General features: G+C 41.4%; 1 protein-coding gene across 2 annotated transcripts in view; it reads right to left on the minus strand.

The window, feature by feature from the left end:
* Positions 1–27931, minus strand: part of LOC117512879 (protein-serine O-palmitoleoyltransferase porcupine-like) — a 77193-nt gene that overhangs the window by 43325 nt on the left and 5937 nt on the right. For both annotated transcript variants that reach the window (XM_034173116.1, XM_034173117.1), the window contains exons 7-9: positions 12237–12337; positions 6213–6289; positions 646–709 (exon numbers count right to left, since the gene is read on the minus strand). In XM_034173116.1, coding sequence (XP_034029007.1) covers positions 646–709; positions 6213–6289; positions 12237–12337 — 242 coding nt within the window. The remainder of the gene's footprint in view (positions 1–645; positions 710–6212; positions 6290–12236; positions 12338–27931) is intronic.

Raw genomic sequence — 27931 nt, forward strand, 5'->3', positions numbered from 1 at the left:
ACATCTTTTGCTTTTATGCGCTTGTTTAATTTTCTTGCATGTTTGCTGTTATTATCCTGAATTTTATTCCTTGATTTTACTGTAAAGTCCATTGGTCACCTTTTGGCTGCTGTAAAGGACAATTTCAATAAATGTTGATTGACTGATCAAAAACAAGTCAGTTTGACACAAAACATGGGGGGGTGCGCGACTGGACAAAGTGCGATTCATTATACCCCTGGCAGCCACAGTGTGTCCACAAGGAAACACATAGACTGAACATGTGTTGTATCTCATCCAACAATCAAATCCTTTAATCAGAACAATGCGGGAGTGACACACACACACACACACACAAATGACTGGACGGAGAAAACACCTGACACACTCCATCGCCTGTCACTCAAAATAGGCTTGTTAAATTTTTTTCTAAAATTAAGCACTTTACCTTAAGATGCCTTTTTCAAAAGCTGTTAGTATTAGTTTTAAATCAAGACATATTTTATTATTATATCATTGTTAAAATACCCTCCAGTTCATTGTGAAAATTAATAATAAATATTGCTGAAATACTATCGAGTGATACTTTAAATCTGGGACTTGACATGATGATGTTTTGGACTTTTGGAGCTCTTTGGACTGTAACTGAGACGGCGTTATTCGTACCGTGTTCCACGTACGTGATGAAGCCCAGAGACAGGAGGACAGCTCCCAGGTGAAAACTCAGACCCTGATGGAAACACAGTACAGAAAACACACAAATACACTTCATCAGCTGTTCCATCATCATCACACGTGTGTCTAGGGTCACAAAATCACCCCCTGCTGTGTCATACTAGTGACTGCATGTGGTAGTCAAAACCTGAATTAAGATGGTCAACCTCTGTGCAGGTACCAGCAACTGTGAACCTCAATATGTACAATGTCCAAGGTTCAAGGAACAGGATTCTCCTGTTCAGTTCCTTGATGTCTGTATCCTGAGACCCTGATTCATGTGTTTATCTCTTCTAGATTGGACTACTGCAATGTTCTATTTTCTGGTTTACTGCAGTCCAGCATTAGGGGTCTCCAATTACTTCAAAATACTGCTGCCAGACGTTTGACACGAAGCAGAAAGTTTGACCACATTATACCCATTTTGGCATCTCTTCACTGGCTTCCTGTCCCAGTGAGATCTGCTACGAGTCTATAAAATTGTCCACGGACTGGCACCTCCCTACCTAGATGACTTAATTAAACCTTATGTACCGGCTTTGCGTTCTCAGGGTGCAGGACTACTTTGTGTCCCGAGAGTGAATAAAAGGTCTGTGGGTCACAGAGCTTTCTCTTATCGTGCCCCTGTTCTGCGGAACGATCTCACTGCGTCAATAAGAGTCAGATTCTGTAGAGACTTTCAACTCCAGACTTAAGATGCGCTTATTTTCCCTTTCGTATGGCTAGCATACTGGAATCGTATGTTACTATGCTTTTTACTCTTTTAATTAATTTTATAGGAAATGGAGTGGGCCGCAGCCTCAACTTTGCTTAAATTCTTTTAGTGAAGTTTAGGGCTAGTGGCCGGCGATCACCTTAGTATTTCTTCTGGTTTCTTGTTGCTTAATGTTGACAAATTATCCTGTATTTGTTGTCTTTCTGATGCCTGATTCTGTTTTATTCTCTCTGTTTGAGGTGCGGCTCGATCCATAGATGGGTGTGGTGTCTTCTTCTGCATGCTACCCATCCTGTACACCAGCATGGGCGCCCAAAATTTCCTGTATATTTGTTTTGTTAATTGTGTCGGTAGCATGGCCCAAGCAGAGGGTCACCCCTTTGAGTCCGGTCTGCTTGAGGTTTCTTCCTCAGAGGGAGTTTTTTTATTACCACTGTCACCTGTGTTCCTTGCTCTGGGGGTTAGTAAAGTTAGACCTTACTTGTGTGAAGCGCCTTGAGACAACTTTGCTGTGATTTGGCGCTATATAAATGAAATAAATTGAAATTGAAACTGTACACTGACTCGGATCATACAGATGACTGACAGGTAAACATAAAACTACTGAAAACAAAGTCCAGGTCAGGCCTGATTTAATCATCTTCTTCCTCTGCTCCCATTAGGGGGCACCACAGCATCTCAACCTGTCCTCTGTATCGTGCTCTGTATATTCCTCTGTCTCACCAACACATCTCAGCACATCCATACACTTCGTCTTTGTCCTCCCTCTTCTCCTCCTTCCTGGTGGCTCCATCCTCAGCATCCTTCTCCCTATATACTCTGGGTCCCTCCTCTGCACATGTCCAAACCATCTCAGTCTTGCCTCTCTCACTCTGTCTCCAAACCGTCCCACCTGAACTGTCCCTCCGATATGTTCATTCCTAATTCTGTCCATTCTCGTCACTCCGCCTCCTGTCTTTTTGTTTGTTTGTTTTCTTTAAGAAGCCCTCTTATTCTGCACTTTTTACCTGTATTAATTGCACCTGTTTAAACTTGTTATCTTGTTACCTATAAAAGACACCTGTTCACACACTCAATCAATCACACTCCAACCTGTCCACCATAGCCAAGACCAAAGAGCTGTCTAAGGACACCAGGGACAAAACTGTAGACCTGCACAAGGCTGGGATGGACTACAGGACAACAGGCAAGCAGCTTGGCAGAAGACAACAACTGTTATGATTATTTATTAGAAAGTGGAAGAAACACAAGATGACTGTCAATCTCCCTCGGTCTGGGATTCCAAGCAAGATCTCACTTTGTGGGGGTAAGAATGATTCTGAGAAAGCTCAGAACTACACAGGAGGACCTGGTCAATGACCCGAAGAGAGCTGGGACCACAGTCACAAAGATTATATTAGTAACACATGATGCTGTCATGGTTTAAAATCCTGCAGGGCAGCAAGGTCCCCCTGCTCAAGCCAGCACATGTCCAGGCCCATTTGAAGTTCACCAGTGACCATCTGGATGATCCAGAGGAGACAAGGGAGAAGGGCATGTGGTCAGACGAGACCAGAATAGAGCTGTTTGGAATCAACTCCACTTACCATGTTTAGAGGATGAGAACAACCCCAAGAAAAACATCCCAACCGTGAAGCATGGGGGTGGAAACATCATACTCTGGGGGTGCTCTTCTGCAAAGGGGACAGGACGACTGCACCATATTGAAGGGAGGATGGATGGGGTCATGTATGATTATGATGTGTGATTTTGGCAAACAACCTCCTTCTCCCAGTAAAAGCATTGAAGATGGGTCATGGCTGGGTCTTCCAGCATGACAATGACCCCAAACACACAGCCAGGGCAACTAAGGAGGGGCTCCATAAGAAGCATTTCAAGATCCTGGAGTGGCCTGGCCAGTCTCCAGACCTGAACCCAATAGAAAATCTTTGGATGCAGCTGAAACTCCAAACCTGAAAGATCTAAAGAAGGTCTGTATGGAGGAGTGGACGAAAATCCCTGCTGCAGTGTGTGAAAACCTGGTGAAAAACTACAGGAAACTTTTGACCTCTGTAACTGCAAACAAAGGCTACTGTATCAAATATTAACATTGATTTTCACAGGTGTTCAAATACTTATTTGCCGCAGTAACATACAAATAAATTATTTAAAAAAATAAAAAAATAAAATAAAATAAAATATCACATTGTGATTTCCGGATTTTTTTTTTTAGGTTATGTCTCTCACAGTGGACATGCACCTAAGATGAAAATTTCAGAACCCTCCATGATTTCTAAGTGGGAGAACTTGCAAAATCGCAGGGTGTTCAAATACTTATTTTCCTCACTGTACTTCTTTGCCACTCCAGACTTCCTCATAGAATACCACAACTCTTCTCTTGGCACCCTGACATAAGCTTCTCTTAATCCACCATCACACAACGTAACTCCTCCTGGCCTTCTCTATACTTCTCCATCAGTATTCTCAGAGCAAACATTGCATTATAGTGCTTTCTCGGCATGAAACCATATTGCTGCTCACAGATCTTCACCTGTTTTCTAAGCCTAGCTTCTACTACTCGTTCCTGTAACTTCATGCTGTGGCTGATGAACTTTATGCCTCTGTAGTTACTGCAACTCTGCACATAACAACTGTTCTTAAAAATATGAACCAGCATACTTCATCTCCACTCCTCAGGTATCCTCTCAGATTCCAAGATTTTATTAAACAACCTGGTCAGAAATTCCATTGCCATCTCTCCTAGACATTTCCATGCCTCCACCAGCAAGTCATCTGGACCAACTGCCTTTCCACTCTTTATCCTCTTCATAGCTGCCCTCACTTCATCCTTACTAATCTCTTGTACTTCCTGATTTACTCTCTCCACATCATCCAGCGTTTTCTCTCTCTCATTTTCTTCATAAATCAGCTCCTCAAATATTCTCCCCACCTTCTCAACACACTATCCTCACTTGTCAGCACATTACCATCTGCATCTACGAGTATTACCACCCAAACCTGCTGCATATCCTTTCCAACTCTGTCCCTTTGTCTGGCCAATCGCTACAAGTCCTTTTCTCCATCCTTACTATTCATCTTCTTGTACAACTCACAATATGCCTTTTCCATAGCTTGTGCCACTTCTTTTTTCACCTTACGCTGCATCTCCTTGTAATCCTGTCTACTTTCTTCATCTCTCTGACTATCCCAATTCTTTTTTTGCAAACCTCTTTCTCCTTATGCTTTCCTGGACATCTTTGTTCCACCACCAAGTCTCCTTGTCTTCCTTCCACTGTCCAGATGTCACACCCAGTCCCTTCCTGTCTGTCTCCCTCACCACATCTGCAGTAGATTACCAGCTGTCCAAAATTGCTTCCCCTCCATCCAGTGCCTCTCTCACATGCTCACTGAATTTCACACAACAGTCTTCCTCCTTCAGCTTCCACCATCTGATTATTTGTTGAGCTCTCACTTTTCTTCTTCTTCACCTCTAAAGTAATCTGACAAACCACCATCCTACAGTCTCCCATTTTTTTTAGTTTGCGTCTCCTACACAGAATGTAGTCCACCTGTGTGCACCTTCCTCCACTCTTATGTCACCCTGTGCTTCTCCCTTTTCTTAAAATAGGTGTTCACCACAGCCATTTCCATCCTTTTTACAAAATTAATCATCATCTGTCCTTCTGCATTCCTGTGCTTGACAGCATATCTACCTATTACTACCTCATCAACTCTGTCCCCTTCATCAACATGCCCACTGAAGTCTGCTCCTATCACCACTCTTTCATGCTTGGGTTCACTCTCCACCACCTCATCTAACTCACTCCAGAAATCTTCTTTCTCCTTCATCCCACAACCTACCTGTGGGGCATATGCACTGATGATATTCATCATCACCCCTTCAATTTCCAACTACACACTCATCACTCTGTCAGGCACTCACTTAACCTCCAACACACTCTTAACATACTCTTCCTTTAAAATAACCCCAACGCCATTTCTCTTCCTGTCCTCACCATGATACAACAACTTGAATCCCCCTCCAATGCTCCTGCTCTTCCTTACCTTCCACTTTGTCTCTTGCACACACAATATCTCTACCTTTCTCCTTTCCATCATATCAGCCAGCTCTCTCCCTTTACCAGTCAGACTGCCAACATTCTGTCACTTCTAGTTTTCCTCTTCTCCCGCTGTCTGTGGAAACGTTCTCCTCCTCTTCTTCTTCACTCAGCAGTAGCCAATTTCTGCCGTCAACCTGTTGGGCAACAGAACCGGCAGCGGTTGTTGTTAACCTGGGCCTTGACCAATCCAGTATGGAAATTCAATTTTTAGTCTGCATGGTTGGGTTGGCTTGTTTTAAGCCCGATGCCCTTCCTGACACAACCTTACTCAATGAACCGGGCTTGGGACCGGCACTCAGAGTGTACTGGCTGCACACCCAATGTGGCTAAGATTCAGGCTTGATGTAATATTTTTTAACAATTTGTTCTGTAATGTAAGAAATGTTAATGATGCTACAAACATTTCAAAACTAATGGGGGAAAAAAAACAGCTGGCTATCAATCAGATTATTAGAATAATGTCAACTTAAAAAAATATTTAGTTTTACACAGACACACAGACCAATCGAGTTCATATCAGAGGCTTTAATTTCTATAACCAAAACACTGAAATGGTGAAAAAGAGCCGCGATAACAGAGCTGACATGACGGTGTAACAGAGCCGCGATAACAGAGCTGACGTGAAGGTGTAACAGAGCCGCGATAACAGAGCTGACGTGACGGTGTAACAGAGCCGTGAAAATAATGTGCATCATTTTACTCACATGAAGCAAAGCACTGGCTGTGTACGTCACCAGAATTGCAGGAAAAGTCCCCAGTGTCATTGCATTTTTGAAGACATCTAAAGAAAAAGGATGGACAGTGAATGAAACACCCAGAGTGAGATTCACATCAAAACTGTACAATCACCTCTGAAATTACACTTCATTTGTACCAGGTGCCTTCAAATCTATTAACAGTCAGCAGTGAGCAGAAATATGGGTAAACTTTTACATGCAGTCAAGTCAAAAAAATGCTTGAACAATTACTTTTTTTTTTGTCTCCAGAATGGAGATGAAACATTCAAGATGTTAGTTTAGGTTAGCCCCATCACCCGATCCCAGATAAGCGGTTGAAGATGAGTGAGTGAGAATTTAGGTGAGGTTCAGTTTGGTTGAACTTTATCGTCATTGGAAGAGTACTTAAAAAAATGAAAGTTGAGTGCAATCAAAACAAATCAAACCAGTCTTACTGCCATTACAGCTAAGTGTGACACCAGCACGTGCTCCCAGACTTGAACTGACTGTGTGGTCCATCTGGGGGGAGCAGACCGTTCTTACAAACTGTGGGTTGCATCAGCACTTAAGCAGCTTCATAGTAAAACTGGAGAATTTTCTTCAAAAGACAATACTTCAGCTGCAGTTTGCCAGAAGGTACTCAGGAGACATGAGCGTAGTGTGTGGGTGGCAGGAGCAAGAAGACCACTGGAGTGAATTAGATGAGCTGATGGAGAGTGAACCCAAGAATGAAAGAGTAGCAACTGAAAGAGTGGCAGGTACGCTGGTGAAGGGAGCAGAGGTGATGAGGAATCAGAATCGGAATACCTGTTATTCACCAAGTATCTACAAAATACAAGGAATTTGACTTTGGTTTGAGCTGCACTCTCTCTGTACTGCATGTAGAAATACACACTAAACACTGAATAATTTGCAGTAACAAAAAATGTGCAAATGAAATGTGCAACAAGAAAAAAGAATGCATGAAAATTATAGTGGGCGATTTTAATATCCACACAGATGCTGAGAATGACAGCCTCAACACTGCATTTAATCTATTATTAGACTCTATCGGCTTTGCTCAAAAAGTAAATGAGTCCACCCACCACTTTAATCATATCTTAGATCTTGTTCTGACTTATGGTATGGAAATAGAAGACTTAACAGTATTCCCTGAAAACTCCCTTCTGTCTGATCATTTTTTAATAACATTTACATTTACCCTGATGGACTACCCTGCAGTGGGGAATAAGTTTCATTACACTAGAAGTCTTTCAGAAAGCGCTGTAACTAGGTTTAAGGATATGATTCCTTCGTTATGTTCTCTAATGCCATATACCAACACAGTGCAGAGTAGCTACCTAAACTCTGTAAGGGAGATAGAGTATCTCGTCAATAGTTTTACATCCTCTTTGAAGACAACTTTGGATGCTGTAGCTCCTCTGAAAAAGAGAGCTTTAAATCAGAAGTGTCTGACTCCGTGGTATAACTCACAAACTCGTAGCTTAAAGCAGATAACCCGTAAGTTGGAGAGGAAATGGCGTCTCACTAATTTAGAAGATCTTCACTTAGCCTGGAAAAAGAGTTTGTTGCTCTATAAAAAAGCCCTCCGTAAAGCTAGGACATCTTTCTACTCATCACTAATTGAAGAAAATAAGAATAACCTCAGGTTTCTTTTCAGCACTGTAGCTAAGCTGACAAAGAGTCAGAGCTCTATTGAGCTGAGTATTCCATTAACTTTAACTAGTAATGACTTCATGACTTTCTTTGCTAACAAAATTTTGACTATTAGAGAAAAAATTACTCATAACCATCCCAAAGATGTATCGTTATCTTTGGCTGCTTTCAGTGATGCCGGTATTTGGTTAGACTCTTTCTCTCCGGTTGTTCTGTCTGAATTATTTTCATTGGTTGCTTTGTCCAAACCATCGGCATGTTTATTGGACCCCATTCCTGCCAGGCTGTTCAAGGAAGTCCTACCATTATTTAATGCTTCAATCTTAAACAAATGATCTTCTTATGGCTTCAGACAGTGGACTTATCTCTGTGCTTGTTCTGTTGAAATCTTGTGAGAAATCTTGGAGTCATTTTTGATCAGGATATGTCATTCAAAGCGCATATTAAACAAATATGTAGGACTGCCTTTTTGCATTTACGCAATATCTCTAAAATCAGAAAGGTCTTGTCTCAGAGTGATGCTGAAAAACTAATTCATGCATTTATTTCCTCTAGGCTGGACTATTGTAATTCATTATTATCAGGTTGTCCTAAAAGTTCCCTAAAAAGCCTTCAGTTGGTTCAGAATGCTGCAGCTAGAGTACTGACGGGGACTAGCAGGAGAGAGCATATCTCACCCGTGTTGGCCTCTCTTCATTGGCTTCCTGTTAATTCTAGAATAGAATTTAAAATTCTTCTTCTTACTTATAAGGTTTTGAATAATCAGGTCCCATCTTATCTTAGGGACCTCATAGTACCATATTACCCCATTAGAGCGCTTCGCTCTCAGACTGCGGGCTTACTTGTAGTTCCTAGGGTTTGTAAGAGTAGAATGGGAGGCAGAGCCTTCAGCTTTCAGGCTCCTCTCCTGTGGAACCAGCTCCCAATTCAGATCAGGGAGACAGATACCCTCTCTACTTTTAAGATTAGGCTTAAAACTTTCCTTTTCGCTAAGGCTTATAGTTAGGGCTGGATCGGGTGACCCTGGACCATCCCTTGGTTATGCTGCTTTAGACGTAGATTGTGGGGGGGGTTCCCATGATGCACTGTTTCTTTCTCTTTTTGCTCCGTATGCATCACTCTGCATTTAATCATTAGTGATCGATCTCTGCCCCCCTTCACGGCATGTCTTTTTCCTGGTTTTTTCCCTCAGCCCCAACCAGACTCAGCAGAAGACTGCCCCTCCCTGAGCCTGGTTCTGCTGGAGGTTTCTTCCTATTAAAAGGGAGTTTTTCCTTCCCACTGTTGCCAAGTGCTTGCTCATAGGGGGTCGTTTTGACCGTTGGGGTTTTTTATAATTATTGTATGGCCTTGCCTTACAATATGGAGCGCCTTGGGGCAACTGTTTGTTGTGATTTGGCGCTATATAAGAAAAAAGTTGAGTTGATTGATTGATGAAACAGACAACAGACTGAATTTGTACATGAGGTATATGAATGAGTGAGGCTTTTTTGTCAGGTTAAGTTGTTCATCAGGTTGACGGCCTGTGGACAGAAACTGTTCCTGTGTCTGGTTGTTCTGACGTATAGAGCTCTGTGACATCGACCAGAGGGAAGAAGTTTACACAGGGTGTGTCTAGGGTGGGAGGGGTCTGCAGAGATGTTACCAGCTGGCTTCCTGGTCCTGGACCCAGTATAATGGAGGGCTGGCTGCCAGACCTGACATGTGGTTGAAGCCTGTGCCTGTCATGTTTGGAGGCAGAGGGAAACCAAACAGAGATGGAGATGCACAGGACAGACTGGATGATGGATGTTTGGAAGATGATGAGCAGTTCCTGGGGCAGGTTGAACTTCCTCAGCTGTCTGAGGATTAGTCTGGGACTGGGATAATCAAGCATTTGAAGCAGGAAGAGACCTCGCACAGCTCCAGACATCTGCTGAAGATCCGGGTGAAGATGGGAGCCAACTGATTAGCACATGCTCTCAGACAAGAGGGGGAGACACTGTCAGGTCCTGGAGGTTTTTTTATCTTTAGTTTGGGAAAGTGCTGGCATGCTTCCTCTTCATCTTGAAGCAATGGTACATAAGGTGTAAAGGAGAGGAATGAGGAAGAACAAATACTGGTATATTTTACAGAAAGGATGGAAATAGAACACTTAATTTAAGAAGAAGGAGGCGCACAGGGTGAAGTGTGAGTGGAGAAGGTGTTCACAGGGGGACTACAGTCTGTGCAGGAGATGCTACTGGAGACTAAGAGTGGAATGTACTACATCCATTTGGTGTGGAGGCTGTGCCCAGGATCAGAAATTAAAGTTACACATGTGCAAGCTGCAATATACACATGAACAGTAGGGGCAGTATCACTAAAAACATGCATGTGTGGCATCATTAATATTTATATAAATATCACGTGCTGAATCACTGTTTTTAATCATTATTATAAATCGTGTGTAGGATCATTAATATTTATATCAATGTCACATGATGAATCACTACTTTTAATCATTATTATAACGTGTGTAGGATTATTAATATTTATATCAAGGTCACATGTTAAATCACGGTTTTTATCATTATTATAACTCGTGTGTGGGATCATTAATATTTATATAAATGTCACATGTTGAATCACTGCTTTTATCATTATTATAAATCGTGTGTGGGATCATTAATATTTATATCAAATGTCACGTGTTGAATTACTGCTTTTATCATTATTATAAATCGTGTGTGGGATCATTAATATTTATATCAAATGTCACGTGTTAAATTACTGCTTTTATCATTATTATAAATCATGTGTAGGATCATTAATACACTCAACAAAAATATAAACGCAACACTTTTGGTTTTGCTCCCATTTTGTATGAGATGAACCCAAAGATCTAAAACTTTTTCCATACACACAATATCACCATTTCCCTCAAATATTGTTCACAAACAAGTCTAAATCTGTGATAGTGAGCACTTCTCCTTTGCTGAGATAATCCATCCCACCTCACAGGTGTGCCATACCAAGATGCTGATTAGACACCATGATAAGTGCACAGGTGTGCCTTAGACTATCCACAATAAATATTATAAATCGTGTGTGAGATCATTATTTATATAAATGTCACGTGTTGAATCAGTTTTTATCATTATTATAAATTGTGTGTGGGATCATTAATATTTATATAAATGTCACGTGTTGAATCACTGTTTTAATTATTAATATAACGCGTGTGTAGGTTGATTAACATTATTATTAACTCACTGTGTGCCATTGACGCTTAAATGAGTCTTTTCAGATAGTAACGCTCAGTGCCAAAGACGCGTTATCACGCCAATTACACTTTTTTATTGGGGGCGGGGGTAATTAGCTGATCTAGCTTGTGTAAAAAAATTAGAATTGTAATCACAAGGGAACCCCTTCTGTGGGTGGTAGCAGTGTGAGTGTGGACCGGAGCGCAGCTCGCTCTCCACCGTTGTGCGGACGTCTTACAGTTGTACCGCTCCTAATCAGACTGGTTTCCACCTGGCTGTCTGTCAAACTGTGATGCAGTCGCGCTGCTCCAGTCGTTCCGTGTGCACGCCGAGTGCACGACACACACCTCACACAAAGGCTGCTTACAAGCAAATGACGCAATTGACAGGCTCATGCAAGCACACATGATTCAAATCCATCAGGTTTTTGAAAAAAATAAAAAAAGGTCCAATACGCGGGAGCCAGAGGGAAAAGAGAGAAGAAGAGACAGACGGAATCCCTCCCCTGACGGGTTTTTTTTTTTTTTTGGTGCATTATACAATAGGATCACTTTTCATAATGTTTGAGATGTCACTGAAGCAAAAACAATTATAATCAAAGACATTTTCTCCTTGAAATGTTGCAAAAAGCCAATTTTCTCCGGTTTTTTTTTTTTTTGTCAAAAATCAGCATTTTTAGTGATACCCACCCATGTTCTGCAGAAAATTAGTAAAGAATGGAAAGAGGTACAAACAAATGTTTTTTTTTCCTGACGATAAAGGAAAGTCTGGTTTCTTTTGGTATGTTTGTTGTTGACATGGACATAGAACTCAATTTTCTATGGGTCTTGAAAAAACACTCAAATGCTGAAAAATCCTGGCATTGGGATGTTCTGAACTTTGAAAATGGCTGGCACTCAGTGAGTTAACATCAATGTGTTTGTGTGCAGGAACACTGTAATTTTGAAAGCATTCATATTTGAACATCTTAAATTCTGTCCATTTATTTCACCTTTGCTGGACCACAGCATGTAAAGACGCAGAGGACAAAGACATCTTGGATTACTGAGTTATCCAATGTAATTATGATCAGTAGAATTTTAATCCATAATTATGCATGAGTCAAATGTTGAGTGTGCTGGTTGGAACTTACACATTTTTAGCCATTGGGACATGGGGATGTTCCATGTGGTCACCACCACGACCATAGACCGAGGCATTTCCACACTCAGAGGCTTCACCACAGTCATATCCCTGCACACAGAACAACATGCAAGTGTTACCGTGAATGGCACAAAGACACGGGCACAGGTTCACACACCGTTAGTGTGATGCCATTAGTGCAGGTTTGTGTTTTAACCTGTACATTACCATACAGGTAATTAGAATGTGTGAATGGGTGATTCTTTCTTCGCTCTTTATAATACAACAGAATGTTGATGGAGGGTTAAGTAAAAAGCAGTGATCTTGTTTATTCGTACAAACAAGCACTCCGTAACAGAACTGTTTTTGTTTTTAGATTTTGAACTTAACAACTCTTATCACATGAAGCCAAAACATGTCACTTGACTTAGCAGCTCTCACAACACTGAGGCAACGGGGTGCATCAGTATGCATTCATACAACACAACATGCACATCATCCTCCCTCGTCTGATTACTGAAATGATAAAGCTTTCTTTTGGTATATAGGAAGTATCACATATGTGAAAACTGTTGGCTTTATTAAACAATCAGTGAAGCCCGCTTCCTATAGTTATCATTGAGCGTGAAACTTTTTTTGTGTGGTAGGTCAATAGAAATGCTTTTTAATAAAATAGATATTGATAGATAAATATGAAATATGTACCGTTGACTAATTAATCTCTCTCTCTCTACACACACACAGAGAGAGAGAGAGAGAGAGAGAGAGAGAGAGAGAGAGAGAGAGAGAGAGAGAGAGATTCCAATCTCGACACACTTAGCCTAGGCTTGTGTGACATACATCACACTGACAAAGTGAGAAACCTTGGGGTAATTTTTGATCCTTCATTGTCCTTTGACCTCCACATTAAAGATATTATGAGGACTGCTTTCTTCCACCTGTGAAATAAAGCGAAGATTCATCCCATCCTGTCTATGGCTGATGCTGAGACCCTGATTCATGCATTTGTCTCTTCTAGACTGGACTACTGCAATGTTCTATTTTCTGGTTTCCCGCAGTCCAGCATTAGGGCTCTCCAACTGGTTCAAAATGCTGCTGCCAGACTTTTGACAGGAAGCAGAAAGTTTGACCACATTACACCCATTTTGGCATCTCTTCACTGGCTTCCTGTCCCTGTGAGATCAGATTTTTAAGGTTCTGCTACTAGCCTATAAAATTGTTCACGGACTGGCATCTCCTTACTTAGCTGACCTAATTAAACCCTACGTACCAGCCCGAGCTCTACGTTCTCAGGGTGCAGGACTACTTTTTGTCCTTAGGGTGAATTAAAAAGTCTGTCAGTCACAGAGCTTTCTCTTATCACGCACCCGTTCTGTGCATGTCCTTTCCTTCCCACTGTCGCCAAGTGCTTGCTCACAGGGGGTCGTTTTGACCGTTGGGGTTTTTACGTAATTATTGTATGGCCTTGCCTTACAATATAAAGCGCCTTGGGGCAACTGTTTGTTGTGATTTGGCGCTATATAAATAAAATTGATTGATTGATTGAATGATCTCCCAGCATCAATAAAATTCTGTAGAGACTTTCAAGTCCAGACTTCAGACGCACTTATTTCCCTTTTGTATGGTTAGCATACTGGCATAGTATGTTACTATGCTTTTTACCCTTTTAAATTCACTTTATTAGGGAACACAGCAGGCCGCAGCCTCAACAGATTTGAAACAATTAGGAACAGATCCAGAGGTTAATGAGAGATTAATCATGTCGAGTGTAATTTTGAGCGCTGAGTTTAAGCTATCCACAAGACTGTCGACTGATTGGGCATTTTCCAAATGTGAAGCTAAGATAGCAGGCAGTCTAGCTTCAAGTTCAGTCATAGCTGAGGAGTTGATGCATCGCTGTAGTGATAAATAAAGTTGCTGTTTCACTAAACACTGCAGCAAAACTGTAAACCTAATAAGTGAGTGATCAGAGACCACCAATACAAGAGGCATGATGTTAATATTTGTGACAGCAATACCAAATCCAGAGTATTTCCACTAATGTGTGTTAAATCCTGAATGCACTGCTGAAATCGTAATACATCCACAATTTCCATAAATTATTTGCAGAGGGGATCAGAAGGCTTATTTATATGAATATTGACGTAACCAATAATGAGAATGTTATCTGCACTAGTCGACATGTTAGAGATGAACACACCAAATTCATCGAAGAATTCAGAGTATGAGCCAGGGGGCCTATATACAGCGACAAAATAATACGGCTGATTTTCATTCTTCTGACCTTGGCAACACATAGCATCATGGGCAGAATGGAGAATCAGATGCTCAAACAAGTTATATTTGTGACCCCCAACAGCTAATAAGCTAAACCTAGATTTATAAATAAGAGCAACACCCCCGGCTTGTTTCGCATCACGAAGGACGTGACTAAATGTGTACGCCGGTGGGCAGGCCTCATTTAAGGGGAGGACAGCTGTAGGTTTAAGCCAGGTTTCACATAACCTAATCATATCTAAATAAGCATCCATAATTAATCAACAATGATTTTGAGCATAGTGATCTTATGCTAATGAGACCCAGATGAAGGACCTCAGTGGGGTTGACGGTTGGACTGTTTGGGTTTCGGAGTGGTTCCAGAGTAGCATATATAAGATGCCTGGAAGTAGGTTTAGGTTTGAGACATTCCACATGAGTTGTAGGTAGCAGATACAAAATCTTTGATATCGATGGAACAGCCAATGGGCCATCCTCAATTTCAACATCATCCAATGTAGTAATGGGTATTAAGTTTGCAAAGCATATCCCTCTATGATTTTTATGAACACGTCTATGGAAGCAGGCCACAGTCTCAACTTGTTGAACTTCCCTCCCTGGCAGATAAACTGCACTATCGCCATAGTGGATTTTCTGCAATGATTTCCCCACTAAACTAATAGATTCCACATCCACATTTGTCATAAACCTTGCAGGGTCTCTAATCACCTGCGCCGTGGCCTGTTGTAAAGTCCTAATGTTACCCTCCCTGTAGAGCTCTATCTATGTTCGCAGACAAGATTGCGGCCCCTTCCCCAATAGGGTGAAGGCCATCCAGCATCAGCAAGCCATGGCGGCCCCAGAACGAAGGCCAGTTATCAATAAAACTAAAAGCCTTGCTGTCTACAAAATTGTGCCAGCCACCTAATCAACGATGTCAGCCTGCTAAACACCTCATCATTACCCCAGGAGGGGAGGGGACCAGAGACTATTAATCGATGCTGACACATCTTTCTGGCAAGGTCACAAGTCCTCTCTATGTCCATTTTTGTGACCTCTGAGTGCTTCATCCTGACATCATTGGTGCCAACGTGAATAACTGTGTGACTGTATCTCGTGTCACGTTCTATCCTTCTGCAGCGTCAGCACCCTAAGATGGGAAGCATTGTCGGGAGCTCTGGCCCCAGGAATACATTTAACGTCAGCAGGCATCTGTAACCTGACTTTGCGGCTGATAGAATCCCCTATCGCTAAAGTCCGGTGTTTCGGCCTGGAGACAGGAGTGGAAGTCACTTGTGGGCTCAGAGAATTCACATCAGGCAAATCCAAGGGGGAGAACCGATTCACAATTCACAGTGGCGAGTGTGATCAGGGTACCACAACCAGGCACCAAGCCCAACGTGGCTTCCTCCACCTAACCACAGTCCGAAAACCATCCTCCACATCCGGTGTTTCTAGGCTGATGCTACATCCATTTCCACTGAGCTAAGAAGCTATTCTAACTTACGGACACGGCTCTCTAGAAAAGCCACCCTTAGTCTGGGTGATCGGTGCCAAATATAGCTAGAATTGCTCGGAGAGTAATAAAAGCACCAAACTTTGCATAAATGTCCTTCATAGTGTACCTAACAATATCAAGGGTGGAGCCAAAGAAAAATGTAATTATCTTAGCAATGGTTGCTAGGCAATGATTTCACCATAGCGACTAACTATATACACTCGTAAATTTTACTCAGAAGAAATGCTTTTACCTCAAACAGTATTTTAAGCCGATCACAACATTCTCTGATATATGTAAGGTTGCTATAAAACTATAAAATGCATATAGATGCATTGGACAACCTGCATTTACTAAAAAATAATTAAGGTAGTTCTGTTTAAAGCCTGTTAAATCTGTTTAGTGACCCCTTATTCCAAAAATATTTTGTGGTAAAATATCTAAATATAAGTCTAATAGTTGAAAACAACCCCCCCCCAAAAAAATAGAAAAAGAAGACAAAAACAGTATTTGTAGCTTATACATCCTGAAAGCCATAACTTTATTAATACTATACTTATATAGTGTGTACAATAATATCATAGCATTTATTACAAATTATCTAGTGCTGTATAATAATATACAACTGTAAATAGTTAATAAACAAAAAGAACATTTAAACCATCCTTCAGTATTTACATGTATACAATGATCACTACATATCTTGGTCACATTGAAGTTTAAGGACTTACACATTCTCGCAATCTCACTTGCAAGTACAACAAACTGTGCATGTCAGACTTGCCCTTGTACATTTACAGTCTATACCACTGGTTCTGCATCTGCACTGTAGCAGCTCAGGGCAAGATGCGCTGGCCTGAGGGAGAGTTGTCCACAAAGGCGACCACTGTTCAGGTGATGTCCACCCCCACTCAGCAGGGGAGGGTAACTGGCGATTTGGCACAGTTGCATTACCCCAGTAGTGGACACCTTGCAGTATTGCCCTCCTGATGTGTTGATGAAGGGCAGCTTTGGATGGAGGGAGACCTGACATTTGACGGCCTTTGTGTGTGAAGAGAAGCTTCCTGACTTGATTGATGGATGTACAGGTAGATGTCCTGTCATATAGGAGTATTACAAACTACTCCATGGAATACGACACTTCCTCTGCTACTTCCTGTGGAGCATTGTGCAGTGAGTAGAATGTGTCTGTGAATTCCTCGTGTTTCCCACACTTTCCAAGCAGTCTTTTTCCCTACTTGAGCAAAATGGGATACAGTGTCACACCCTGTGAATGCATGAAACACTGGGAGTGCGAGTGATCTCCTTGGACCAACTGCAGCTGTTATCTCGTGGGCAGGAACATAGCAGAAGTCTTTACCAGTGCCAAATGCTACCCAGAGTTCAATATCACCCAGGGTCTGCACTGTTGAAACAGCCAGGATGACAACATCTGTGTCTACTGTACGGACAAGGACTTTGAGGAAGCCTGTTTTACAGCATCACAAACATGCACCATCATTCTAGAATCAGCTTCCTCATGATTGCATGGTGCTAGGTTGGCCTTGTCAAATTCAGGCTGGCAGACCACATCATCACCATTAGTCATCACTATTTGCTCCTCAGTGACTGCTCTCATCATTTCATCATTCAGAAGGTTGAAGAGCTCCACTTTGTTGCTGTCGATGCGTAGGAATTGTTGCCAGTTCTTTGGCACTGGGCTTGACTCTGGGCTCAACACGTCTCCTGTGACACGTGCCAACTCTACGGTGCTCCCTAGTCTGGGATTTGAGACTGTTGAGCTCATACTGGTCCCAGACAATATCCACACGCTGTGCCTGTTCTCTCTGGATATGAGGAACAAAGACCTTTGAAGCATATTCATCAAAGGTTTTACATCCTCTGGGTTTTAGAATATTGACCATTGCAGCACCATCTATGATGGTGACATCAGTGGGGGGTCTTGTCTCACATCTAGCTTGTATATGTTTCTCCAGGCAGCCCATTAAATCTGACTTCTTCCCAAGTCGCAAGCGTCCAAAGGAGGAGAGAGGTGGTGGATATGGGTGGTTTTCATGACTAAAGAAGTTGTGCAAGTCCCCTTTTCTGGTCTGGCATGCAACATAGAGCCTGGCAAAAAGAGAAGATTCATCTTTCAGCAGACTGACAGCGTCTTGTGATTTCTTTGTCTTTTTTGCTTGTTCATTGAAGAGCACTACTTTGTTTCTGCTGATGGAACCTGTGATAGGCTTGATTTGTGCTCTCAGCCTGTCATCTACGAACTGCATGTACTGTTCCTCTCCTTGCAGTTGTATTCTACTGAGACATTCTACAGATTCCTGGTCCATAATATCCTTGCTATGCACTCTCAACATATCCTGGCTTTCCTCCTCGAATGGGTTTCCCATGTTATTGATCACTTCAACTAGAGTGTTTACCTGTACACCAAATTGCTTTTGAGCAGCTTCGGACTGCTCGTGGTGGTCTCTTTTCCTGGCATCATTTGTCTTGCCTGTCATGGAGGACTCAAACTCAGATATGACACGCACTAACTCTGGCCCAGCTACTGCCCATCGTAAAAGGGTGTCAGCATCCTGGGTTAATCCAATGATTCCTCCTTCTTTCATTACACCATTGTTTTGTTCATGTCCATGATCAATGGCAATGAGGGAGAACTTCCTCTCTGATTTTGCCATCACAAACTTGCCATTCCGGAATTCCTGTGCCACATCAGGGTGGATTTTGTCAAGACTGCTCATGTCCCTTACATGAACTGGCATCCAGCGTGCGTAATGCGTGTGATTCAAGCTGAAAAACCAGGCTGTAAGTTTGGTAAGCGTGTCGACATACAGATCAAAATCACCCAAGCGCAATGATCGTACAAATGCAAAAGCAAGCAGTTCCAGGTCAAGAACTGTGAACCAGTACAGGAATTGTGGACTTTCTTTCTTTCTTTGTGTGCACCATTGTTCAAAACTAACATGAGGTACATCATCTTGGCAAGTGCTGACATATTCATCGTATGCTTTCTTCAGGAGAATGTACAAAGAATAGGCAGTGACTTGGTGGGCATGGCATGTACGAGTGACATGGGAAGCCTTTAGAAATGAATCTGCAATGCCAGATGTGGCAATCTCTGCTTCTTGGATAGCTTCTACCCAGCCACTACCCTCCAACAAGTGTCCTAAGGCTTTAAAGGCAGTCATCTCTGTGTGAAGTCCATCAAGGAGCAGGACAAATTTGTCTTCACCATAATATACCATAAAGGCTACTCATATATATATGCCATCCCCTCATTACCCCATCCCCGTAGAGACGGTGCCTGCTCCCAGACCACCAATAACCAGCAAAAATCTATTTAAGCATAAAAATTCAAAAGAAAAAATAATATAGCACCTTCAACTGCACCACAGACTAAAACAGTTAAATGTGGTCTATTAAACATTAGGTCTCTCTCTTCTAAGTCCCTGTTAGTAAATGATATAATAATTGATCAACATATTGATTTATTCTGCCTTACAGAAACCTGGTCACAGCAGGATGAATATGTTAGTTTAAATGAGTCAACTCCCCCGAGTCACACTAACTGCCAGAATGCTCGTAGCACGGGCCGAGGCGGAGGATTAGCAGCAATCTTCCATTCCAGCTTATTAATTAATCAAAAACCCAGACAGAGCTTTAATTCATTTGAAAGCTCGACTCTTAGTCTTGTCCATCCAAATTGGAAGTCCCAAAAAACAGTTTTACTTGTTATTATCTATCGTCCACCTGGTCGTTACTGTGAGTTTCTCTGTGAATTTTCAGACCTTTTGTCTGACTTAGTGCTTAGCTCAGATAAGATAATTATAGTGGGCGATTTTAACATCCACACAGATGCTGAGAATGACAGCCTCAACACTGCATTTAATCTAATATTAGACTCAACTGGCTTTGCTCAAAATGTAAATGAGTCCACCCACCACTTTAATCATATCTTAGATCTTGTTCTGACTTATGGTATGGAAATTGAAGACTTAACAGTATTCCCTGAAAACCCCCTTCTGTCTGATCATTTCTTAATAATATTTACATTTACTCTGATGGACTACCCAGCAGTGGGGAATAAGTTCCATTACACTAGAAGTCTTTCAGAAAGCACTGTAACTAGGTTTAAGGATATGATTCCTTCTTTATGTTCTCTAATGCCATATACCAACACAGTGCAGAGTAGCTACCTAAACTCTGTAAGTGAGATAGAGTATCTCGTCAATAGTTTTACATCCTCACTGAAGACAACTTTGGATGCTGTAGCTCCTCTGAAAAAGAGAGCCTTAAATCAGAAGTGCCTGACTACGTGGTATAACCCACAAACTCGCAGCTTAAAGCAGATAACCCGTAAGTTGAAGAGGAAATGGCGTCTCACTAATTTAGAAGATCTTCACTTAGCCTGGAAAAAGAGTCTGTTGCTCTATAAAAAAGCCCTCCCTAAAGCTAGGACATCTTACTACTCATCACTAATTGAAGAAAATAAGAACAACCCCAGGTTTCTTTTCAGCACTGTAGCCAGGCTGACAAAGAGTCAGAGCTCTATTGAGCCGAGTATTCCTTTAACTTTAACTAGTAATGACTTCATGATTTTCTTTGCTAATAAAATTTTAACTATTAGAGAAAAAATTACTCATAACCATCCCAAAGACATATCGTTATCTTTGGCTGCTTTCAGTGATGCCGGTATTTGGTTAGACTCTTTCTCTCCGATTGCTCTGTCTGTTATTTTCATTAGTTACTTCATCCAAACCATCAACATGTCTACTAGACCCCATTCCTACCAGGCTGATCAAGGAAGCCCTACCATTATTTAATGCTTCGATCTTAAATATGCTCAATCTAGCTTTATTAGTTGGCTATGTACCACAGGCTTTTAAGGTGGCAGTCATTAAACCATTACTTAAAAAGCCATCACTTGGCCCAGCTATCTTAGCTAATTATAGGCCAATCTCCAACCTTCCTTTTCTCTCAAAAATTCTTGAAAGGGTAGTTGTAAAACAGCTAACTGATCATCTGCAGAAGAATGGTCTATTTGAAGAGTTTCAGTCAGGTTTTAGAATTCATCATAGTACAGAAACAGCATTAGTGAAGGTTACAAATGATCTTCTTATGGCCTCAGACAGTGGACTCATCTCTGTGCTTGTTCTGTTAGACCTCAGTGCTGCTTTTGATACTGTTGACCATAAAATTTTATTACAGAGATTAGAGCATGCCATAGGTATTAAAGGCACTGCGCTGCGGTGGTTTGAATCATATTTATCTAATAGATTACAATTTGTTCATGTAAATGGGGAATCTTCTTCACAGACTAAGGTTAATTATGGAGTTCCACAAGGTTCTGTGCTAGGACCAATTTTATTCACTTTATACATGCTTCCCTTAGGCAGTATTATTAGACGGCATTGCTTAAATTTTCATTGTTACGCAGATGATACCCAGCTTTATCTATCCATGAAGCCAGAGGACACACACCAATTAGCTAAACTGCAGGATTGTCTTACAGACAAAGACATGGATGACCTCTAATTTCCTGCTTTTAAACTCAGATAAAACTGAAGTTATTGTACTTGGCCCCACAAATCTTAGAAACATGGTGTCTAACCAGATCCTTACTCTGGATGGCATTACCCTGACCTCTAGCAATACCGTGAGAAATCTTGGAGTCATTTTTGATCAGGATATGTCATTCAATGCGCATATTAAACAAATATGTAGGACTGCTTTTTTGCATTTACGCAATATCTCTAAAATTAGAAAGGTCTTGTCTCAGAGTGATGCTGAAAAACTAATTCATGCATTTATTTCCTCTAGGCTGGACTATTGTAATTCATTATTATCAGGTTGTCCTAAAAGTTCCCTGAAAAGCCTTCAGTTAATTCAAAATGCTGCAGCTAGAGTACTAACAGGGACTAGAAGGAGAGAGCATATCTCACCCATATTGGCCTCTCTTCATTGGCTTCCTGTTAATTCTAGAATAGAATTTAAAATTCTTCTTCTTACTTATAAGGTTTTGAATAATCAGGTCCCATCTTATCTTAGGGACCTCATAGTACCATAATACCCCAATAGAGCGCTTCGCTCTCAGACTGCAGACTTGCTTGTAGTTCCTAGGGTTTGTAAGAGTAGAATGGGAGGCAGAGCCTTCAGCTTTCAGGCTCCTCTCCTGTGGAACCAGCTCCCAATTCAGATCAGGGAGACAGACACCCTCTCTACTTTTACGATTAGGCTTAAAACTTTCCTTTTTGCTAAAGCTTATAGTTAGGGCTGTATCAGGTGACCCTGAACCATCCCTTAGTTATGTTGCTATAGACTTAGACTGCTGGGGGGTTCCTATGATGCACTGAGTGTTTCTTTCTCCTTTTGCTCTGTATGCACCACTCTGCATTTAATCATTAGTGATTGATCTCTGCTCCCCTCCACAGCATGTCTTTTTCCTGGTTCTCTCCCTCAGCCCCAACCAGTCCCAGCAGAAGACTGCCACTCCCTGAGCCTGGTTCTGCTGGAGGTTTCTTCCTGTTAAAAGGGAGTTTTTTCCTTCCCACTGTCGCCAAGTGCTTGCTCACAGGGGGTCGTTTTGACCGTTGGGGTTTTTACGTAATTATTGTATGGCCTTGCCTTACAATATAAAGCGCCTTGGGGCAACTGTTTGTTGTGATTTTGGCGCTATATAAATAAATTGATTGATATACCACTGTAACTGCTTCATCTTGGCATACAGTGGCTGGTCTACACAAATAACTGGAATCTGGCCAGGGTTGACATGATGTACAGCAGCCTGAACAACATCCAAGACATGACGCAACACTGATGGAGAACTGGCTTCTTCAGCAAACACAATCAGCATTGCATTGATGGATGGGAGAACGTCAGGTGCTGTGGTGAGATTTGCATGATAAGTAGCCCATGAAATGTAAGAACCAGATGTAACTTCACCATTATTCAGTGTATCACTGACATGGGTCATGGGTCAACCAGTCATGTTCCTTCAGTATTTGTTCATTGAAACCATCACAGGATGGTACAACATTGCCATCTGAGGCTGGTACATAGACATCACTACCTGGCAGTGCTGTTGGCTTTATTTCTGTGTAATGTAGTGGCAAATCCATCACTTTCCTCTGTCTTGTTATTGGTGTTACTAAATGTGTAAAACCTCATTCATCAGCCTCATCATCTGTTTCATCAGCTGACGTCATGTTCTGAAACATGGAAAGACTGGTTCCATGGAATGATCCTGTGGATGTTGCTGAGGTGGGATTGTGGTCGATGTTGTCAGCAGCAGCTGTAATAAATTTTCCTCTCTTGATCTGTGGAGGACAGACTGTCCCAGTTTGCTGACAGAATTCGCAGACATTATTTCCTAGTGCTGTCACAATATCCATGGTGCGACCATAGGAGAATGACACTCCTAGTGCATAGAGTATCAATAAGTCGGTGTTCCCTAGTTAGTGCATGGATCTTGACACCCATATAGATGGGCAGTGGTGTTTCATGCTCCTTACTGTGATACACTTTCGGTGATTTTGCTTGGTCTCTGCGTCTTTTGATGGCATTGAACACTAGAAGCTGAACAATGGTAAGTACTGGTTGACTAAGGTTTCTGTCTCGTGTTTGTTCTGTTATGTTTGTGCCATTAATAATCATACTGACAAGGGACAGAAGTGACTTTGGCACTGATTCTACTTGACTACCTTGGTCAAAGGATCCAGAGAATGTAACCATCTTGGCAAATATGTCTTCCCTGACTGTGTGTGCAATTTTGGTCATCATAACACTAACTTCATCACAACTGGCCTCATATCCCTGCCTCAAGGCTGATGCTACATCATCAGATGAAGCAAGAAAGCTATCACACCCTTCGCTGTAAGCTCTCATATGAGGTATATGCATAAGTATTCAATCTTTTAGGTGCATACTGTTTATTTTGGCGATTTCAGTTCCTAACTGGGTAAGCCTTTCCTTGTACAGTTGCGTATGATCTGCTAGCCTGAACACCTTTACAACAACTCTGCATTCTTGGATTTAGGATATTAGTTCTGCTACAGCTATTCCTTTACATGTTTGTTCATTACAACTATTGGAGTGATCTTTGTCTTGTGTGGTAATTTTGCAGGCCTTACTGTACAATTCTGCAAGGCATCTAGCATGATATTTAGCTTCTAAAGCTATCAAATCTCCCGTGCTCAAAAAAGCGATCAGCTTTTCATCTTGAAGTTCATGTGCTAATCTGCGCACACGGGCATCTAACTCAAATGTGCATGCTTCATGTAGGTTTTCATTCGTTTCAGGTTTTGAACACAGGAAACATATGCGGCTTTCAATGTTTTGAGACATCGTTGCATCTCCATCTGCACTGCTGGCACACCTGCGGGTGAAAATGCATTTGGTAGTCCCTTCCTCGCTGGCAACACACTTTCTCTCTTTCTTTGGCACAGTTAAGTTTAGTTGTGTTAAACTTTTGATTGCAGGACTTGTGCCATTTTGCATTCTGTTTCAGAAAGGTGACTTCAATGCCATTTCCATGGTCTAAGCAAGAGATGTCTATTTTCATGGGCAAGGAATCAAGGTCATGAAACTGTATTAAGTTCTCGGCCAATGTTTTGTATCCAGCTGGTGTTGGATTGATCAGTGGCTCTTTGGTATCTAATTTACAAAGAATACATTTTGTCCAGTCAATTTCTTGACCAGATTTAGTTACTGCATTTTCCACTGTTGATAGTTACTACACCACCACCAGTATCTATACTACAATGCATGCAGGACCTGAAAAAAAACAAATAAATGGTTTGAGCGATTAGTTCAGAAGTCACTTCGGTGGTTATTTTTCACTAAATACTAAATATAGCTATGGAATTTGATTATATCTCTAATGCTTAATGTACTAAACAGCAAAGGGCAATATATTTTATCAATAAAAATATTTTTCATAAGATATATTATGTCAGTATCATTCTTATCTGCTGGTTACTGTGCAAAATTGATTGCCTAGCAACCGTTGCTAAGAAAATAACTTTTTAATGGCTCCACCCCTGATATGGTTTAGTATCCTGAAATGAACAAATGTACAAAGTTTGGTGCTTTTATCACCATCCGAGCGATTTCCGCACCGATCGCCCAGACTACCTAGCTTCCAGGATCATCACGCAGGATTTACATAAAGTGTAAAGTAGTGTACTTTGTGCACCGGAAAATTCAAGAGTATAGCCAAGAAAGAGCAAGCTAACCACTAGTGAATATGCTAACCACTCCTAAGGTTCACACAGGAGTAGATTAATGACCTAAAAGTTACACTGAAAAAGTAACAAAAGAATCAGACTGATAGGAACAGTAGTAAAAACAAACAAACAAAAAAAACTCCTAAGTGTAAACCACTCCAAAGATTAACACAAGAGTAATGTAATGAACTAAAATTCACATCTGTTATACTGAAAAACTAACAGAAGTATTAAAGAAAATGGCGGGGGGGGGAGGACGACTACTTAGCTAAGGCAAGCTAACCGCTAGCAAAAATGCTAGTCACTCCTAAGATTTACACAGCAGTAAAATAATGGCCTAAAATTCACAGCAGTTACACTGAAAGACTAACAGAAGCATTAGACTGGTAAAAACAGTAATAAAGTAATGGCGGCGGGGGAGGGGGGGACATCGACCTAGCTAACGTAAGCTAAGCACTAGCAAAAGCTAACCACTAGCGAAAGCTAACCGCTAGCAAAAGATACCTGCTAGCGATTCACAATAGGACTGTAGTTAAATAAAGTTCAGGGTAGATACACTTCAAAACAAAAAAAAGTGTTAAACAGAAATAAAAGAAAAGTATACAACCGTGCAAAGATCGGTTGAGCATCACAACAGCAAACAATCCGAAAGAAGCAAGTTGCTTTGACTCCCCAGTAGGGTGAAGGCCATCCGGCATCAGCAAGCCACGGCGGCCCCGGAACGAAGGCTAGTTATCAATAAAAATAAAGCCTTGTTCTCTACAAAACTGTGCCAGCCACCTATTTAATGATGTCAGGCTGCTGAACGTCTCACCATTACCCCGGGAGGGGAGGCAACCAGAGACTATTCACTGTAGAAGAGCATCATAGCATCACAACAGCAGACAGTCTGTCGGAAGCAAGTTGCCAGATTTGTGAGCCAGCGTCAGCGTTCTCAGCATTCGTCAGGGGTATGTTTGTTGTGGTGATTTTATTATGTCCTTGGCGGACGTCGTAAGTGTTTTCACTTTCTTGTGTCATACATATATTTTTAACGTATTTACAACTGTTCAGTGTTGTTAGTTAACATCTGTAGTTTCTCCAAAAATATTAGTCCTATCAACATTCTGATTTGGCGGTGTTCATCGTAGACCTAAAATACATATCAAACAGCAAATGTCAGCTCTCCCCAGTTTGTTTGTGATCAAAGACATTCAGACGCACACACAGAGGCCACTTGGCTTTTAATTTATAGATAATAATGCATTTTATTTATAGGCATCTTTTGCGGGACTCAAGGACATGGCACAGGATTATGGATTTTTTTTTTTTTTTTAATAAATGGTATGCAGGGATCCCAGACAGGTAAAAAAAAAAAATGAGGAAAAGGAAAATATTAGCTGGGGCTCAAGGGGGCCGCAGGGGTACAGTGGCAGACCCCTGTTGGGGGTTCAGGGGCAACACACCATGAAGCTGAAGCGATTTTTCCATTTCAAGGTGCTTTTGAAGACATTTCCTTGATATCAATTTTGTAAAAATGCAAGAAAACTTACCAGTGGTTTCTATCTATTAGATGCCATAAACTGTGAGCTACACTTTTTCATGCAACTGTAACACTGCATCAATAGCTCAGTGTTTTATTGAGAAAATAATACCATATCAATATTAGTCATTCCAAGAATGTACAACAGCATCCATAGTTCATTTCAAATGTTCACTGTTTTTGTTGAGCCATTCACTTCACCATATCAGTGAATATATACAATGCCAAAATGTTCAACATTCATTATTTCATTAGTTCAATGTTTTGATTCCCTTGAAAATCTCTTCACTATATCATTATAAGTCATGAATATATGATAGCTATATACAAATGTACATGATGTATAGTAAAAACTTGACATTTAGATTTAAATCTTTTTTTTTTGATAGATTGTACTGCAGTGGAATCTGATGATCTTTTCCTTGGCTTCTCTGACTTGGCTTTCTCTTTCTTTTGGTGTTTAAGCAGTGCCTTTTTGGAAAGTTTCTTGGCCACCCTGTTTGCATGAGCTTTTGTTTCAAGAGCACTGGCCAACGGTAGTATACGAGGTCTATTATAAAAGTATCCAACCTTATTATTTTTTTCAAAAACCATATGGATTTGAATCACGTGTGATTGCGTCAGCCAAGCATGAACCTTCGTGCGCATGCGTGAGTTTTTTCACGCCTGTCGGTTGCGTCATTCGCCTGTGAGCAGGCTTTGAGTGAGGAGTGGTCCACCCCTCTCGTCGTTTTTTTCATTGTTTAAGAATGGCTCAGAGACTGCCGCTTTGCTTGATCAAAATTTTTTCAGAAACTGTGAGGGACATCAAAGTGGACACCATTCGAGAAATTCAGATGGTTTTTGGTGAAACTTTTATTGGCTTCAAAGAGATTACGGAGTGTTACTGTCGCTTTAAGGACGGCCTAGAGCGACTGGTGGTGCGCCGCGCTCCGAAGCCGCCATCGACAGGCTGAGCGACCATTTCATTTCTAAACGGATGGCTGTCTGGATCCGTGACCATCGTGTGCAATTTCTCTGGTTATCACAAGAGCTGGACATCAACCATTTTCCGGCAGATTTCACTTTTAACAAGAGATTTTGTCATGGAAAGCCGAGCGGAGGCTTCGCCCGTCACGATGGATTCGCTACTGGAGCGAGACAAAACCACCTCCGTTTTGGTCTCACAGGACGGCTTTGAGATGGCATTCAGACAGCTGTCGGTGGTT

Source organism: Thalassophryne amazonica, chromosome 6 (genome assembly GCF_902500255.1).
Source record: "Thalassophryne amazonica chromosome 6, fThaAma1.1, whole genome shotgun sequence".
NCBI classification, from domain to species: Eukaryota; Metazoa; Chordata; class Actinopteri; order Batrachoidiformes; family Batrachoididae; genus Thalassophryne; species Thalassophryne amazonica.